The following is a 20,180-nucleotide window of genomic DNA, read 5'->3' on the forward strand; positions in this document are numbered from 1 at the left end:
ATTACCACAATATATTTTTAGTTATTAGCTCCATTCCAGAATGCAGAGAAAAGTATTGTTTCAGAATTGCTAATGTACCTCTGTGGGGAGTAGTGAGATGGAGACAACTGAGTTAAGCAGTGGTTTAGAGTTGCATTTTATCTTGGTCTTACTTTTATGCTATTATAAATTGAAATTGCTTTATCATTATATAACTGAACTTGCTATATTGGTATATAAGAAAGCTATTGATTTTCTGAATGATAATTCTTTAACCTGCTTGTCTACTGAGCTCTTTGTTTGATTTAGTTTTGTTCTTCATTCTTTATGGTTTATTCTAGAAAATGAATCATATCATCTGCAAAGAGAAGTTGTACTTTCTTTTTTCTAATTCCTGACTAATTTTTCTTGTCTAATTATTTTGACTTACACCTTTAGTACAATTTCTAATTGTAGCTGAGAAGGTGGGCATCCTTCCTTGTGTCAATCTAAAGGAAATGCCTATAATATGTCTGCATTAAGTAACATGCTGACCCTGAGGATTTTTGTTTAATAAATAAATATATTTTTGAAATATATTTATTTATTAAACAAAACTATACATGTTTATCTCTTACTTTATACCACATATTATAGAAGAAATACAATGAAGATCCTGCTACATCATAGGTTAAAATAAATTTGCTGGATGGCCTAGGAATAAAACCTCCAAATATATATATTAAAAACCTCATTAAAGGAATTAAAATATTCAACAGAACATATTCACTTAATGTAAAAACAAAGCAGTAAAGGAGAAATAAAGAACCAAAAATACGTAAAATAGCTTTAAATTCAACTATACCAATAATAACATTAAATACGAATAAATTAAGTAATCTAAGCAAAAGGCACCTACTCAAAACTGGATAAAAAACAAAATCCAACAATATGCTGTCTACAGGAGACACACATTAAATTAAAAATACCAACAGGTTGACAGTAAAAGCAAGGAAAAAGATATATCATGTAAACAGCTACCATAAAAAAGCTGGAGTGGCTGTAATTATAATGGACAAGATAGACTTTAAAACAAAAAGCATTACTAGAGATAAATGGATGTTTTATAATGACAAAAGGAAGAAAAAAACAATTATAAACATATATGCACCAAACATCAGAGCTCCTAAATATATGAAGTAAATACTGACAGAATTAAAAAAAGAAATAAGATGGCTCTACAATAATACCAGTAGACTGCAATACTTCAATTTCAATAATGGATAAAACTACCAGGCAGAAAACCCAACAAAGGAACAGAAGACGTGAACAATACTATAAACTAATTAGGCCTAACAGACATAAAACACTCAAACATAACACATTACACACAACAACAGGAGAATACACATTCTTCTCAAGTGCAAATTAAATATTCTCCATGACAAATCATGCACTACACCAACCAACAATAGCTATAAGGGGCTAGTTGCTACTGTATTTGGATAACTGCTGATATTATTCTAAAATGAGCTGGCAGCCTTTTCCTCAATAGTAGAGCCATAGAGGTGGGTGCAGAAGCCTCCATCAAAGAAACCATTATATCTGCTCCTTCAGAGGTCAGCTCACAGAACCCATGGTTCATCACTATTCCTAGATCCCATTATCATCAAATACAAAGAATGAGAGTGGAAAAGAAAGAAGGCAGAATTATACCCATTCCTAAAAGATGACTCATATTAGTCAGTAAGATCTTTCTTACCAGTCAATAAAAGTCTTGTACATATGAAAATGTTCAGTATTTTTTAAAAATTCTAATACTAAAACACACTTCTCTAATTTTTCAATGTCTCTAATATTTTTAAAAACTTTATTTTAAAATAATTATTTATTCCCAGGTGATTCAGCCTTTAAAAACTCTAATAAATCATTGCTTGAAATAAAAACTTTGGCACTAAAATCAGTTAATAAGTTAGCCACAGATTAAAGAAAGCATTTTTTTTTTTTACCAACTTCCTCTTCTTCAGAGTCTGTGAAGAAACATGTAACCAACAAAATATTTTTTAAATCTTTATTGTTAAAAGTATTAGATGTCTCCTTTTCCCTCCATTGACCCCTTCTAGCCTACCCCATGCCTTAACCACCCAGTTGTTAAAAAAAAATAATTTTAAATGCAATCCTTCCCTTTATGTGGATAGTTTTATTCTTCAAGAATTATAATATTCTACTTTTATACCATTCAAAAAGCAATAAGAATAATTACATCAAATATATAACAGTAAAATGATTCTGTGTAAGTAAAGTATAATTGTACTCAAACTTAAGAATATATTACTTACTGTGCTTTTATCCTTCAAAAGTTTTTCAATAACTTCAATTAACATTTCCTTCTGCTCTGGATCAAGGCTAAAACATAAAGAGAAAAGAACATACATTAAATTTTTTCCTTTAATTCTAACTTTATATGAAACTAACCATTTCAAAAATACTGAGAAACATTTAAAGAGGGAAAGGGAAAGCAAGAATTATGTAAAGATAAGAATAGAAATGAATTTAATGTAAAATGGGATGCTTTTTCTCCCAAATGTGACCTATTCTTTCTCTCTAAAGTTGCTCATATTAAATTCAGATACCAATACCATTAAGAAAGTATTTAAATAACAAGTTCACTTTTTAAAAAAAGTAAGAAAACATTAAGTAACCTCTCTGGAAGCCATCAGTCAGACATCTTTAACTGCAACCTCTGCACTCACCAGCTGTGAGCCTGGCTTCTGGCTGAGTGGCGCTCCCCCTGTGGGAGCACACTGACCACCAGGAAGAAGCTCCTGCATTGAGTGTCCCCTTGTGGTCAGTGCACATCATACCAACCAGCTGTTCTACTATTTGGTCGATTTGCATATTAAGCTTTTATGTCTGCAGGACCGGGCTAAAACCAGCTTTCCAACATCCTCCAAAGGGGCCTGGATTATAAAAGGGTGCAGGCCAGGCTGAGGGACTCCACCAGTGCATGATCAAGGCTGGGGAGGGATATGGGAGGTTGGTCAGCCGGGGAGGGACCGCAGGAGGGCTTCGGGGCATATCTGCCCATCTTGCTCTGTCCTGATCATGTCTGCCCATCTTGCTGCTGGACCACAGCAGCAAGCTAACCTATCGGTTGGAGCATCTGGCCCCTGGTGGTCAGTGCACATCATAGTGACTAGTCGACTGGTTGACTGCCCCGTGGTGGTCAGAGCACATCATAGCAAATGACTCAGGAGCCTTAGCATATCATTAGCATATTATGCTTTGATTGGTTGAACCGACAACCAGACACTTAGCATATTAGGCTTTTATTATATATTTATTTTTATGTTTATTACTATTATAATTATCTGAATATTCAAACCTTTTCTTTCAAATTTCAGCCCCAGTCTTCCTTCTCAAGGAAGTCTTTTCCAACTAATGCCATTTCACTACATCTTTACATTATGAAACCCCATATGTAATTTCTGAGCCTTAACCTATTACAGGTATTGTTAGTGTGCCTTTGTATGTACATATATATCATATGTTAATATCATATTCAATTATAGATTGCCTTTTATTATTTAGCATATGTTTGATTTTTTCCCTCAAATATGTGTAATACATCTACTTTTTTAAAATATATTTTATACATATTTCATAACACCAGGAACCAAAATAATATTGACAAAAGCTTGTGGAATTAATGGTAACAGAAAAGAATACCAGAGCTTGGACAGAGAGAATCCAAGATGGCTGCACAGGTAAACACCTAGCCGCAGCTGCACACAACAATTTCAATAAAATACAACTAAAATATAAAATGGACATTACCCAGAATTACAGGAAAGTCGACTGACTGGAAATTCTACAACGAGAAGCAAGGGAAAATCCAGAAGGAAGAGCGGAGGAGCTGTAAAAGCCTAAGGTATGGAGACACGCGGCACACGCGGAGAGGCAGTCCCGGAGGCGCGCACATTGTGCGCAGAGGACCGACTGTTGACTCTGCTGCCAGGTTGCCCTGACGGGAAGGAGACAAAGGCTCCAGACTGTGCTGGGCCCCAGTTCCAACTCCTCTGAACCCCAGTTCTAGGTCAGACCCCGGGGACCCAGGCTCAAACAGAGGGAGCTGGGGTGTAAGGCGGAACCCCGGGGGAGCAGCGAAAGGAGGTCCCGGCAGCATGCACATTGCGTGCAGAGAAGGAACAGTTGGCTGTGCCGCGGGATTGCCCTGGCGGGAAGGAGACAGGGGCTCCAGACTGCTCTGAACGCCACCTCCAACCCACTTCCAACTGAACTGAACCCCAGTTCCGGGCTCATTGGGAGAGCCTACACTGTTTGGTAGCAGGCGAAAATCGAGGACACCTTTCTCTCAGAGGCACTTGCAGTGAGTACTGAAGGACCCTGGGGATTACTGAGACTCAGGAACCACATAGGGCGTGGCTGACCGAAGCCAAACCTGTAGGCTCCACCCTGAAACTCTGCCCCATCAGGGAAGCGGCGAAAATGCCAAGACAACGAAATAGATCACAAATAAAAGAAATGGAGGACAAAAAGCGACTGGATATAGAATTAAAAAACCACACTTATAAGGTGTTCAAGAATCTCCTAGAAAAGGCCGATAAAATAAATGAGACCTATGAGGATATGAAAAGGGATCAACTAGAAATAATAAGGGATCAACAAGAAACAAAAAATACATTGTCTGAAATAAAAAATATTATATAGAGTCCTAAAAATAGAATGGAAGACCGCAAGAATCAAGTCAAAGATTTGGAACATAAAGACCAGAAGACACTCCTCCACAGAAGCTAGAAGGCAAGAGAATCCAGAAAGTTGAAGATAATGTAAGAAACCTCTGGGACAACTTCAAGCGAACCAACAGCAGAATTATGGGGGTCCCAGAAGATGAGAGAGAGCAAGATATCGAAAACATACTGAAAGAAATAGTGACAGAAAACTTCCCCCATCTGGTGAAAGAATTAGACTTACAAGGCCAAGAAGCACACAGAACTCCAAACAAAAGGAATCCAAATAAGACCACACCAAGACAAATCATAATTAAAATTCCAAGAGTAAAAGACAAAGAGAAAATATTAAAAGCAGCAAGAGCAAAGCAAGTAGTTACCTATAAAGGAGCACCTATATGATTGTCAGCTGATTTCTCAACAGAAACCATGCAGGCCAGACGGGAATGGCAAGAAATATTCAAGGTGATGAATAGTAAGAACCTACAGCCAAAAATAATCTATCCAGCAAAGCTATCACTCAGAATCGAAGGCCGGATAAAGAGCTTCACTAATTAAAAAAATCTAAAGGAGTTCATCACCACCAAACCAAAATTATATGAATTGCTGAAGGGGGTTCTTTCGGAAGAGAAAGTAAATAAAGATAAAAATTATGAACAACAAATACGTAACTATCAACAAGTGAATCTAAAAAACAAGGAAATTTAAAAAAAAAATCTGATGAACAATATTAACTGTTGAATATAACAGAATCAGAGGTATGGAAGGGGAGTGAACTGTCGATTCTTGGGGAAAAGAGGAGAGGGGGATATGGGAAGAGACTGAACATAAACTGTGCATCTATGGATGAGGACAATGGGGGGTGGGGAAAGGGCAGAGGGTGGGGTGGGAACCTGGTGGAGGAGAGCAATGGGGGGGGGGAGGAGAGGAACATTTGTAATAATATGAACAATAAAGATTTATTTTTTAAAAAATCAATAAAATATATTTAAACAAAAAAAAAAGAATACCAAATTATTGCAGATAGTATTATTTTTACTTAAACAATATATTTATCACTGAGATCAAGAAGTGTATGGTATTTTATTTTTTTTATTTTTTTAAATATATTTTATTGATTTTTTACAGAGAGGAAGGGAGAGGAATAGAAGAGTTAGAAACATTGATGAGAGAGTAACATCGATCAGCTGCATCCTGCACCCTCCCCACTGGGGATGTGCCCGCAACCAAGGTACATGCCCTTGCCCGGAATCGAACCTGGGACCCTTGAATCTGCAGGCCGACACGCTATCCACTGAGCCAAACAGGTTAGGCAAGAAGTGTATGATATTTTAATAAGTATCATAAAAATATGGTATGGAGCTATATTTTAAAAAATATTTATTAATATATATCTGGGAAAGAATCAGACAAAGAAGGAAACTGCAGGACCAAAGATGAAGAAAGGGAAACAAAGCGAGTTGAGAAGATAACATACTTACGATTCCTACTCTACAGTAAACTGAAAATAATAATAGTTTTCTATTATATATGTTTACGTGTACATGAGAGGTAGACCATATAAATAAGAATTTAAATTCTGATTATTTTTAAGTTATAAAATCTATAAAGTATTATAGGCCTTAACAGGCTCACAAGTAAAACCTGTGTAGGGTCTCTATAACCTAAACAAAGTTGTCTAAAGAATTTTGTGGTGGGAAAAACATAGTCACTCTTTTAACTCCTTCAAATCACTACTTAATATAAGAACTGATTAGTTAAAAGAGCTAAAAAAAAAAAATAAAAAAAAAAAAAAAATAGGCCTCCACAGATTATAGAGCATTCCATATAATATTAGAAACATTTGGCATTGTTAACAAGGCACCTACCTGTACAACTTTTGTATGGCATGGGCTGCATTCTTCCTAACATATGGTGATAAATCAGCAGAAGCTTCCTTAATAGCGAGCATCATAATAGGTACAATAATTGGCACTCTAATACTTGACAGAACTCTCAAAGCACTTGCACGAATTAGCTGATTTGGATCCTAAAAATTATGCAAAAATATTCATCAAAATTTCAAGTTTACAGTATTTCAAAGACATCTTTATAGTTAATAGATGCTTAAAGGATGCAATGTAAAAATAGCAGGGGGAAAGCTACTTAATTTACAATAAATAATCAGTATATGGAAATTGGTTAAAAAAAAGGATTAATAAATGTTTATTTCTCTGAATAATGTTTTAATAAGAAAAATAATGGTTATAATTCTTGTTAATCATTTATTATTAAACATATTAGGTTTTTGAGTTTCATAATAATAAAATGGTATAGGTCATAAGTTTTTACTTTAAACGTCATGTTCCCTCTTTGTACACTTTCAACAACTAGTTATTATAATGATGAAGAGTTCTCTGACGCATGGTAATCATCATACAAACTGAAACATACAGGGCAAGGTCCAGTTGGTTATATAAATTATTTTCTAAGGGTATTGAATAAGCACTGTGAGAGGCCTTTTAACTCTTTCAAAACACTACTGCGCCATTTAGTGAATTATTGCTCCACTTCTTTAAATGACACATCTTCAACTGTGCACAAACCTTGTAGCTATTTGCCTGCTCACTCTATTTACCTTCAGAGCTCGCTGAAAAGTACTTATGGACAAGAGTGCCAGATCCTGCTGTTCTTCAGCATATCGAACCAGGTAAACATATACTAACTTCTTGATCTGTTAAAAAAAAATTTTTTTTTTAAATCATTTAATCCTAGCCAGAATGAAAATTAAAATTCAGTATTTTCTATACCATAATCCATCCTTAATTTCCTTGAAGTAAATAACTGAGCCTGGTCATGGCTTATATTATAAAATAAAGATGAATACTGGGTGGATTAAAAATAGTTCTCATATAGAAAATAATGCAATAATTAATAAATACTAATACAAGAATTACACTGTTTCATGTACTCACAACTGTAAACCTACTTCTGCTACACCCTATATATATATTATAGGATAATAAATGGTAGAAAAAGCTTGTGAAATAGGAATTTTAATAATCTAATCTATAATAATAACATCCTACCAAGGTGTTAAAAAAAACGTCCTTGAGCAAAACTCATAAGACTATTCAAATACTAACTGAACTACAAAAATAATTTCAAAATGAGGGATACAAATAATACACAGAACTTGGGTTCTGCGTACTAATTATAATATATGGTGTGGTGGATTGTTTCTTCATCTGTCATAGATGCTGAAGCTCCAAATCTATTTGTATGGTAATATTCACATCCCAATATATATTATATAATATCTTCAGCTCAGTAAGAATAACATGTGACAAAAATGTCAAAGGATAGAAGTGTGTTCAGAAAAGTGTTTTTAAAGACAATTTAATTGTTTTATAACAAAACTATGATAAACAGAAAAGTTAAATGAAAATCAGAATTTGATTTGAAATCCATCAATTGCCTCCTCTGGCACTGCTCATAGCCTGTATCTCCCTTTCAAATATCTTCAGATACCACTTCCTGATTAATTTCCTTATATATCAGTATAGTGCATTCCTAAAAGTTTATGGAATGCTCAGAGAGAATGAGAAATTAATATGTCATTAAAAATAGCTGGAATTGATGCTGAAAAGGAAAATCAGTGCTACACTGGGCCACATATTATATCATACTAACTAATCTGGACTATTTTAAAGACAACTGCATGGCCTCCCTTTCTTCCCACTCCAGTTTCTTTAGTTTTTGAGTTTCTTTACCATCTTTTTGCTCCCTTCTGAACTCACTCCAATTTGTCTATATTTCTTTCAGTATAACATTGTAAACTACAAATGAAGGTTAAGAACAAACTAGTTAAGACTTTGTTCCAGATGAGGTGCTTCCAGTGATACAACTAATTCTTAATTACGACAACACACCTTTCCCAAATATTCTACTGACTAAATCAAGCCACACTTGAAACTGTCCTAGTGAGGGTTTTTTTCTTTATTTTAAAAGAAAGGCAAGATCTTACATTTACCTATAGAAATGTTCAACAACTTAAATTCAGCCCGTCACAGTATCCTAAGGTAATTTTATACCTTAATTTGTAATCTGACCTATTTTGCTGCTCTTTAAAATTTTATTAGCACGAGTGAAAACTTAATGAGCATACTTTCTATATCATTATTATTAATAAAACTCACTAAATGAACAAACTTTTGCAAGTCAACCCATCTTTTACAGCTCCTTGCTTCTAAGCATTAGCCAATCAAGAACAAACTCACTCCTAAAAACAACCACACCTCTGAATGCCAATCAATCAATCAATGGATGATCTCACATCTACATATGTTATTAACCCACGTAAGCCCCTGAAAGACTATGAACCTTTTTTTTATGAACCCTTTAAATAATCTCTTAGAACCAATGATCTTACACAAAAATACAAATGGATTCCAAAAATTATGTGTATATAAGATGGCAACCAAATGATCCAAAATATACCTAATGTTTTAGATTTTTTTAAATGAAAATATGTTTTAAAAATTCTTAAATTACAGTTTAAGAAACATTCATCTAATTATTTGAGTTATTGATGATTTTCTCCCCAACCAGATTTTAAAGTTCCTAAGATTACAACTGGATCAAAAAACAATTAACATTGGCAGGTTACCTAATTTATATATAGCAATTTCAAAATGTCAAATTAACACACAAGATGTATTTATGTAAGATTGTTTCGAGGTTACTTGGCACAGAAATCATTCCTTATTTATCTCTATATTTCCAGTACCTATCAGTGTACCTATCACAATGCCTGGCATATTGTAAGAGCTGAATGAAACATCACAGCCCACTGAAAAAAATTAAAACATTTCTCATAGATTGCTACATCTAGGGTCTAACTTACCACCAATGGTTATAATTCATATCTTTTCAGATGTTTAGGAGGACACCAACATACTGTGAAGAAATGATAGGTATTATAAAGATTGCCTCTAAAGTCTTTAACTTGTAGGGTTTTAAAAAATTAATGACTTTGAATATTCTTTCTCCTAACTAATTATATTCAGTCCATAGTTTTCTGGAAAGTTTTGAAAGAATGGGTCCACCCATTCCCTCAGCTTCTTGTGATTTCTTACTTAACACCTTTATTTACCAAATAATTGGTATAGCCAACTTTTAAAGCTGAATTATAAACTCCAGAATATATCCAGAAGTTTATATTGGCAACACTGAAACATTCAGAACCACAGCTGAGCTAGTAGGTATTGCTATAATTATCCACTATTATAGAAGGATTCTGTGACCGTTACAGCAAAAAGCATAACAATATTAAATCACAGAAGGTTGCAAAACACTAAATTTGTTCTAGTTCTGTTATAAGAATCAATCAATACTGACCACAAGAGGCCTATGCACTGACTGGCTGCAGGTGTGCAGAGAAAACCTACTTTCCCTGAAACCATTCTGTGACCAGAAATGGGAGTACTTAAAGCTCCGTGACTACACCATTTTCTGATCAGTTACTTTCATTCAATGTTACAACACTCCTTGCTGTAAAGCTAATCATAGCAGAGCCCCAGTAGGCTGGAAGAACACAGGCAGAACTGTTTAATTAGTTTATCAATACTAGTACATCAAACTTCATGAGTTATTGACTAAACCTTTGATTATTTTTGTACTATAACCACCGACTGCTTACTAGGTCACTCTTGGCATCATTTAACATCAAATGGCAGATGACGTATAGCTCAACTGTGTGTCTAAGGCAGCAGTTACTTATAAAAATGAATTTTGCACTTGATAGCAATAAAACATAAATCCTCTTAAGAACCTCATGTCAATTTTCCGACAACATTAGAAGATTAAACATGTTTCAAAAATAAAGTATTTCAATAAAAAAAGAAATTCAAACAAATATACTAGTAATTATGCTTATAGTGACATTTTGTTGCAAAACATTATGCAACAAACCAGAATCTGATTGTAAATGAAAATAATGAACAAATAGAAACGTTCAACTATTATAACTATCTGAAAAGTACAAACAACTTTGAATGAGCAATAACTAGTATAGAATTTTCTGTTTGCAACAAGACTATAAGTTCAAGGAGAACTACCGTATTTTTCGGACCATAAAACGCACTTTTTTCCCCCCAGAAGTGGGGGGAAAAGTCCCTGTGTCTTATGGTCCAAATATAGCCTACACATATACTTTAAAAAAAAAGTTTTTTTGCTTGCCCGGCTCTGTGTGGTCTCTGTGTGCTTGCCTGGCTCTAAAATGGTTCTAAATGCTGCTGTTTACTTTACAGGGTTGATTACATGTGTTTATGACTGTGATGTTGGGTTTTAATGCACATAAAATATTTTAGGACACTATTTGTTTCAGAATCTTTTTTTCTTCATTTCCCTTCTCTAAAAACTGGTGCGTCTTATGGTCCGGAGTGTCTTATGGTCCGAAAAATACGGTAATTTATTGACTACAGATTTCTAAGGACTTGGTCATTTCTACCCATATCCTATCTAATAATCCTATCCTGTCTAATAAAAAAATAATATGCAAATTGACCATCACTCCACCACACAAAATGGCTGCACCAATGTAGTCAAAGATGGCCGCAACAAGATGGCCAGCAAGGGAGGGCAGTTAGGAGCAATCAAGCCTGCAGGGGAAGGCAGTTAGGGATGACCAGGCCAGTAGAGGAGGGAAATTGGGGGCGACCAGACCTGCAGGGAAGGGTAGATGGGGTGAACCCAGGCCTGCAGGGGAGGGCAGTCAGGGGCAATCAGGCTGGCAGGGGAGAGGTTAAGGCAGTGGTTCTCAACCTTTCTAATGCCGCGACCCCTTAATACAGTTCCTCATGTTGTGGTGACCCCCAACCATAAAATTATTTTCGTTGCTACTTCATAACCATAATTTTGCTACTGTTATGAATCGTAATGTAAATATCCGTGTTTTCTGATCGCCTTAGGCTCTACAGCAGCAGTTCTCAACCTGTGGGTTGTCTGTAGAGCCTAAGACCATCAGAAAACACAGATATTTACTTTACGATTCATAACAGTAGCAAAATTATGGTTATGAAGTAGCAACGAAAATAATTTTATGGTTGGGGGTCACCACAACATGAGGAACTGTATTAAGGGGTCGCGGCATTAGAAAGGTTGAGAACCACTGGGTTAGGGGGTGATCAGGCTGGCAGGCAGAAGTGGTTAGGGGCAATCAGGAAGGCAGGCAGGTGAGCAGTTGGGAGCCAGCAGTCCTGGATTGTGAGAGGGATGTCCCAGATTGGAGAGGGTGCAGGTTGGGCTGAGGGACAACACTTCCCCCCACCCCACCGTCCCCCATGCACAAATTTTGTGCACCGGGCCTCTAGTTTAAAACAAAAAATGTATACCAAAGCCAGATCCCTCCCAAAGGACAGCTAATACCAGATATTGATTAGAGGTTGAACCAAGGTGTAAAAAGGAGGAAGGAATCAAACAGGAAGGCTGGCTCTAAAAGGGGAATGGTCTGAGACTGGTTCTGAAGCCAACTTACTTGGCTTTGAACTCTTGCTGTTCCACATACTAGTTGTGTGACCATGGTCAAATAATTTAACCTCTCTGCTACCTTGTCCTCATAGATTGGAGAATGTTAACTTAATGCAAATAAATTGACAACCTAGATGAAATGAATAAATTTCTTGAATGACAAATTACCAACACTGATTCAAGAAGAAATAGAAAGTTGAAATAGTCCTATGATAGAAGTCCACAAGACTATCTTAAGGCTTGATGATTTGCTAGAAGAACTCAAAGGGCTCAGAAAGTTGTTATACTCAGGGTTATGGTTCATTAGAGCAAAAGTAAAATCTGTCAAAGTATCCCAAGATCTCTTCTGCCAGTGGAGTCACCTAAGACCTGCTTAATTCCTTCAGCAACAAATTATAAATAAAAAATAAAAAAATTAAAAAAATTTAAAAAAACATGTATAAAGAGCTGACACCAGTAGAACTTTGTAAGATAGATTGTCCAGGCTTTTTTTTTTTTTTTTTTTTTAGGGATCACGTAGGTGCTGTACACCTAATGCACATACACTGTCATCAGTATCTATGACATTAGTAACTAAAGCTTCTGAGCATAGAAGGAAAGCAAATTTTCACCATAAATCACATGTTTAGTATAAATGAATGGGCAAACTGGTATACCATGGCTCAAGACCCCAGGCTTGTAAGATACTCTTATCAGGCACAACAGTCCAAGAGCTCAGAAATAAGGATATACAGGTAGATCAATGAAACAGAAAAAAAGTTCAAAAATATAATCAAGGATTTTTCACAAAAATGGCAAGGTAATTCAATGGGAAAAAGATATAATCTTTTTAATAAATGATACCAGAATAACCCAATATCTGGGGTCTGGGGGCAGGGGGATCTCAAATCTTACCACACACCACAGAAAGTCTGTTTACAATTTGGGCCTCACTGGTATCTGGGAATTTCAATTTTAGGGATATTCCCTCATTCCCTAACTAATAAGTGTGGTTTACACACAAACAATATGGTTTGTGCTAAATATCTGCTCTCTTTCTGGGAGTCTGGAATTTTGGTATATGCTAAGCAGTTAATGCTTACATGAACAACCCTCAGTGAAAGATTTGGGCACTAAGTCTCTAATGAGCTTTCCTAGTAGACAATGCTTCACACATTTTATTACAACTGATGCTGAAAGAATTGATTGTCACTGGGAAAATCACTAGAAAAGGATTCTTGGAAGTTTGCATCTGGTTTCCTCTAGACTTCGTCCTATGCATCTCTTTTAGTACCAGCTTTTGTTATGCATCTTTTTTTAATAATAACTATGAGTGCAACCACATCCTGATTCCTATGAATCTTCCCAATGAGTCATCAAATCTGTGGGGCATCTTGGAAACCCCACCATGACATGGATCATAGATCTAAATGTCGAGAAAATTAGTAAACTTTTATTTTTATTTTTTAATATATATTTTATTGATTGCAGAGAGGAAGGCAGAGGGAGGGAGGGAGAGAAGAATCAATGATTGGCTGCCTCCTGCACGCCCCCTAGTGGGGATCAACCTTGAAACCCAGGCATGTGCCCTTGACCAGAATCAAACTCAGAACTCTTCAATCCACAGGCCAATGCTCTATCCACTGAGCCAAACCAGCTAGGGGAAAAAAATTAAACTTTTAGAAAAAAAAACAGGAGAAATCTTTGTGACAGTAAGTTAGGCAAAATCTTCTTAAAAAGTCATAAAATGGCCTGAATTATCACTGAAAAAAATCAGTAAAATGGACTTTATCAAAATCAAATGTTTGACTTTTAGAAGACATTAGAAAACAAAAAGGAAAGCCACAGACCAGGAGAAAATAAATAATAGTGAACAACCAACTATTTGACAAATGACTTGTGTCAGAATATATAAAGAATGCTTACACTTCAATAAGACAAAAAAGTAAAAACAGGCTAAAGATTTGAACAAATATTTTTTTAAAAAGCTTATCCTCACCTAAGAATATTTTTTTATTGATTTTTCTTGAAATAGAGAGAAACACTGACCAGTTGCCTCCTATGCATGCCCCTACTGGGAATCACACTGACAACCTAGTTGTATGTCCTGACCGCAAATCAAACCTGCCACCTTTTGGTGCTTGGGAAGATTCTCCAACCAATTGAGCCTCCTGGACAAGGCAAACAAATATTTTAGAAAAGAAGATATATGACTGACCATTAAGATCATTAAAAGATGCTGAACATCACCAAATATCCAGAAAGTTGCAATTAAAAGCACCATGAAGTTACCATAAAGTCTAACAAGATCAAGTGTTGAAATAGATACAAACCAGCTGGAGCTCTTCATAAATTGCTGGTTGGAATGCATCAGCCACTGCACCATTTTCTAAAAATTAAACACATACTTCCCAGAAAACGCAACAAACCTACTCCCCAATATTTACACAAGTAAATTTAAAATATATGCTCACACAAAGCATTTAATTCAATCCAATTTTATTTCAACTGATAAATTTTAAAACTATGAGATATCCAGATTACAGCAAAAAGAAACAAAATGTGAACACACAAAACAGCAAAGATGAATCAGTTTCCTAAGTAAAATAAGTCAAACACGAGATTCCATATTGTACTGTATAATTCGATATATAAGAAATTCTAGAACAGCAAAAACATAGTGACAAAAATAAGATACAACACCAATCACAAAAATGAACTCAAAATAGATTGCAGTCCTTTATATAAAAGCTAAAACTATAAAATTCTTTGGAAAAAGACAAGTATAAATCTTCATGACTTTGGATTTAACATCGGTTTCTTAGATATAATCACTAAAGCTTAAGCAAGCAAAGAAAAATTAGATCCACTCACACCGATCCACTCAGTTCTGCCCAGGACGTGAAATCATCCCTTTATCCCGCTTATGCATACTGCAGTCACATCATAGTTACCAACTGACTGTTGAAGTATCAACAACAGGTTATTATTAAGATATTATTTCACTTAATAATAACCCCAAAGCCATTCACTTCACTTTTATTACAGTATATTGCTATCATTGTTCTGTTATATATACTACTAATGGCACAGTGCACGAAATTCGTGCATGGGGGAGGGGGTAAAGTCCCTCAGCTCAGCCTGCACCCTCTCCAATCGGGGACGCTTTGGGGAATGTCTAAACTGGCAGTCAACATTCCTCTCACAATCTGGGACCACTGGCTCCTAACCGCTCACTCCTAACTGCCTCTGCCTGCCTGCCTGATCACCCTAACTTCTCTGCCTGCCTGCCTGATCGCCCCCTAACTGCCTCTGATCATCCCTAACTGTCCTCCCCTGCCAACCTAATCTTGCCCCCAACTACTCCCCAGCCGACCTCATCTCACCCCCAACTGCCCAACACTGCCGGCCTGATCTCACCTCCAACTGCTCTCCTCGGCCAGCCTGATCTCACCCCCAACTGCTCTCCCCTGCCAGCCTCATCGCCACTAATGGCCCCTGCCTTGGCCCCCACCACCATGGCTTTGTCCAACAGTCAAACATCCGGAAGATGGCCAGTCGATCTGGTCTAATTAGCATATTACTCTTTTAGTAATATAGACAGGTTATATAGGATAGGATTGCTTAAATGGGGGGAGCCTTTTGCATCAGGAGGAGATGCTCTTGGCAGACAAAAATACATAATCCCTATATCTATACTGATAGCCAGCCATATGCACTATATACTGCCAAACTGGTCATTAAAAAAATTGAACTGCTTTCTTACACCTTACACCAAACAGTGTTGTCCTTAAAACCCCTCATAAGCCCCCACCGTAGGTTCTACCTTCGCAGTTCACCCAGATTATGCGTCAAAAGCTACAACTCCTAGGCAGCCTTTGGCTCCTCACACTTCACCCAGATTTGGCTCTGATTCATCGGTTTCTATGCCTGTCAGTATCAAAAGTTCTGCCTCCTAGGCAACCATTGGCTTCTCACACTTCATCCAGATTTGGTTCTGATTGGTTGGTTTCTATGCCAGTCAGCGTCTCCGGGCCTATCAATGGGCCTGATCAGAGAGGTGGGGCTGATCAGCAGCCCAAGTGGAGGCCAAAGAGAAAGAGAGAGGCAAGGACTGATCAACAGCTGCCATGGAGGCTACGGATTAGACCTTGCTTCTCTCTCCAGGTCCCTCTTTGTGCCTAATCTGCAGCCCTCACAGCAGTCAGTGGTGGATCACGGCGCCTGCAGGAGCAGGCAGTCCGGTTGAGCCTTCAGTCGTTTTGGATGTTCCAGACCCTGGGTTTTTATATATTAGGATTAGTTATTGCAGTTAATTTCTTACTGTGCCTAATTAAACTTTAACATGAGTATGTATGAATAGAAAAAAATACAGTATAAATAGGATTTGGTGCTATCTGTGGTTTCAGGCATCCAAGGGGGCAGGGAGCGGGAAGAGCAGTGTATAATGTCATTTGAAAATAGATTGTGGTAACTTAAAGATATATATTGTACCTAGTGGTTAACTGTAATAAGTTAAAGATGTACACTGTATACCCCAGACTAAATACCTACTGAATATATAAAACAAAACAAAGAGATATAACTTTAAGGATATTAATAATACTTGATTATAAGGGGAAAAAACTTTCTATATTCTTAATTTCTACCTATTATACTCCATTTATGTCCACCTAAAACATCTTCCCCAATGCCACCAGGTCCTTGAAAATATTCTTTAGTGGAGACTGTTCCTTCTCTCAAACTTTGCAGACTCAAAAGGAGGACCAGGCATATTCCTTGATGCTCACAGTTGCTAACAATGCACAAATAGGAGGCATGTGTGCTGGCATTTTGAATTTTATACAGATATAACTACTTCCTACTAAGTAAACATACCTTCCTCAGAATCAGCAAAAACCTAGTGATACTTAAATATCTTATGGTGCATATTAAGTAAGTAAAAGCATATTATTCTTTTCCTAAAAAGAAAATCATGAAAATTATGAACCAAAACAGTACCTCAATATTTTTACTGGCCACATTCTTCACAACAGCAGGAAACAGTTCAGATGCATTTTTCCCTTTTGCAATCATCTAAAGAATAAAAGTGAAATATGAGGGCTGAAACTTCTTTTAACTTATTCATAATTAGTATCCCTCTTTGCAGGAAGTCCAACTATTGTTGTATATAATCTACTTGTCTGCAAAATAATCAGTTATTTTTATCTCATAGGAGAAAGATTTTGATATAAAGAGGGAAATCATAACATAGAAAATATAAAATTAGAACTCAAATTTCTGAATTTCAACACTTCAATATTTCTTCCAAAACATTTTAGACAAGTAATTTTAAGTTAATATTGAAAAACAAATGGCATGTCCATTTGATATTCATATTTAATATGTATATTTAATACAATTAGTACATCATTTTCCAAAAATTAAAATGATCTATTTTACTTACCCCAACGATCCGTTTCATAGCATCCAATTTAGCAGAATCTTTGTTGCTCTCCAACATTTGCTTTAGATCTTCATTCCTATATAAAAGAAAAAAAAAAATCCATATTTAGATTTTCACATAACAAAGCTATTAAAATAAATCATTTTCATAAGAATTAGAAATACGATGGACAATGTTAAGTTAGGGCATTCTTATTTATAACTAGAGGCCCAGTGCACAAATTCGTGCATAGGTGGGTCCCTGGGCCAGACCAGCAATCAGGGCCGATTGGGGCCATGGGAGATTGGCCGGCCAGGGGGAGGGGCCACAGGAGGTTGGCCGTGGGAGCACACTGACCACCAGGGGACAGCTCCTGCATTGAGCATCTGCCCATGGTGGTCAGTGCATGTCATAGTGACCAGTCAATCGGTCATTCAATCATTTGGTCATTTAGGCTTTTATATATACAGATTAGATATATATTTATTATCTTAAATCTCACAAAATAATATCAAGTGTTATGGTGCCATAAAGCCTACCAATTAAACAAAAAATAAAACTGTATATCATTTCTGGGCAAAATATTAATGTAAACACATATTCTCTCATTCCAAAATTTCTTCTGTATAATCATCATTTAAAAAATAAGAAAAATCCTTGACTCAGCCTTAAAATATTTTAATAAGCCAAAAAGTTAAAACTTTCTTCAGAATATCTCAAGAAAGAGCACTAATGAAAGAAAAGCTTCGTATTATTTGTACCATTCCTCAACTATCCCCCCAAAACCAGAATATGAATATGAAGGGAAATGCCAAATGACACTCACTAATTCAAAGAATTAAGTAAAGGCAATTTTAACATCTCAATTAGATACATAAGACAACTCTGATTAATATCCAGATAAATATGCTAAGTCAGAAAAGTTAACCCTAACATACTGCATTATTCCATTTACAGAACATAGAGGCCAGGTGCACAAAATGTGTGCACTGGAAGGGGCAAGGAGGGCCTCAGTCCGGCCTGTGTCCTCTCACAGTCCGGGAGCCCTCAGGGGATATCCTACTGACGGCTTAAGCCAAGTGGGCCTAAGCTGTCAGTAGGACATCCTTAGTGCTGCTGTGGAGGCAGGAGAGGCTTCAGCCAACGCCGCTGTGCTCACCAGCTGTGAGCCCAGCTTCTGGCTGAGCAGTGCTCCCTGTGTGAGTGCACTGACCACCAGGGGGCAGCTCCTGCATTGAGTATCTGCCCCCTAGTGGTCAGTGCAATGACTGGTCATTCCACCGTTTAGTTGATTTGCTTATTAGCCTTTTATTGTATAGAACACGTGTCAAACACAAGGCCCGCGGGCCAAATCCGTCCCGCCAGGCCTTGCAATGTGGCCCGCACCGCGCTGTCATCACTGCACTCCGCTGCGTTTCCATCACAATGACAGTTTATGACTGTTCAGTAAACCATTTGGCCCGCGATTTAGGCTGGATTTTAGATTTTGGCCCCTTCTCTGATTGAGTTCGACACCCCTAGTATAGAACTAGAGGCCCAGTGCAGAAAATTCATGCGGGGGGGGGGGGGGGGATGTCCCTCAGGCCGGCCTGCATCCTCTCCAATCCAGGACTCCTCAGGAGATCTCCAACTGCCTCTTGCAATCCAGGACCACTGGCTCCTAATCACTCACCTGCCTGCCTGCCTAATCACCTAACCACCTCTACCTGCTTGCCTAATGGTCCCTTACTGCCTCTGCCTCGCCCCATACTCGGGACCGAGGATTCCCTCCTCCAACTAATTGCAGGCACCCAGGACCCAGGCCAGCTGCAGCCACAGGGGACCGTGGGCAGGCAGCTTCACCAGGGCCACAGCCTCAGGTGCCCAGGACCACAGGGCAGGTGGCTTGTCCTTCTCCTGAGCCGCAGCCTGGCTGGTCCCCATTCTTCTCTCCCCAGTGTTTAGTGACTGAGCCATTAAGGAGTGATGGCATGAGGGCATGATGACCATTTGCATATTAGCTCTTTATTATATAGGATTCTTGAAATAAAATTATGGAAATGGGGAAAAATTAATGGTTACTAAAGGTTAAGCTCAAGAAAGGGAAAGAAGGCTATCAAAGGACAACAGAAGAGCCCTGTGGTAATAGGACTGTTAGTAACTTTATTGTCATCATGGTTACATGAACCTATAATACGTAAAATGGAATAGAATATTCTCTCTCTCTCTCTCTCTCTCTCTCTCTCTCTCACACACACACACACACACACACACACACACGCTCTCACACAGTACAAGTAAAACTGGGGAAATCTGAACAAGTTGGTAGATTATATCACTGTCAACATCCTGATTGTGATACTATACTACAGTGATCATTGAGCGAAATTGGGTACTGGGTACACAGAATATTAAATATTATTGTAACTGCAATATGAAGTAACTACAAAAAAATTTCTTGTAACTGCAATATGAAGTAATTACACAATTATCTCAAAACCAAAAGTTTACATTTTTAAAAGTTATATAACTCACTTATAGCAAGACAAATAGGCCAATCAAAAAAAATGGTCAAAAAC

The 20,180-nt window shown here is 37.1% G+C and overlaps 1 protein-coding gene across 10 annotated transcripts in view; it reads right to left on the minus strand.

Moving 5' to 3' along the window:
* AP3B1 (adaptor related protein complex 3 subunit beta 1) overlaps positions 1 to 20,180 on the minus strand; it is a 185,934-nt gene that overhangs the window by 145,509 nt on the left and 20,245 nt on the right. For 8 of the 10 annotated variants that reach the window (XR_004982833.2, XR_004982834.2, XM_036409011.2 and 5 more), the window contains exons 2-6: positions 17,644 to 17,719; positions 17,199 to 17,273; positions 7,327 to 7,422; positions 6,578 to 6,738; positions 2,298 to 2,364 (exon numbers count right to left, since the gene is read on the minus strand). Coding sequence is in view for 8 of the 10 variants with exons in the window: in XM_036409011.2 (XP_036264904.1) it covers positions 2,298 to 2,364; positions 6,578 to 6,738; positions 7,327 to 7,422; positions 17,199 to 17,273; positions 17,644 to 17,719 (475 nt within the window). In the remaining 2 variants the exon portion in view is untranslated. Of the gene's footprint in view, positions 1 to 2,297; positions 2,365 to 6,577; positions 6,739 to 7,326; positions 7,423 to 17,198; positions 17,274 to 17,643; positions 17,726 to 20,180 lie in introns of those variants that run through there. The other 2 variants (XM_045571657.1, XM_036409013.1) reach the window with 2 other exon arrangements.

Source organism: Pipistrellus kuhlii, unplaced genomic scaffold, assembly GCF_014108245.1.
Source record: "Pipistrellus kuhlii isolate mPipKuh1 unplaced genomic scaffold, mPipKuh1.p scaffold_m20_p_4, whole genome shotgun sequence".
Taxonomy (NCBI): Eukaryota; Metazoa; Chordata; class Mammalia; order Chiroptera; family Vespertilionidae; genus Pipistrellus; species Pipistrellus kuhlii.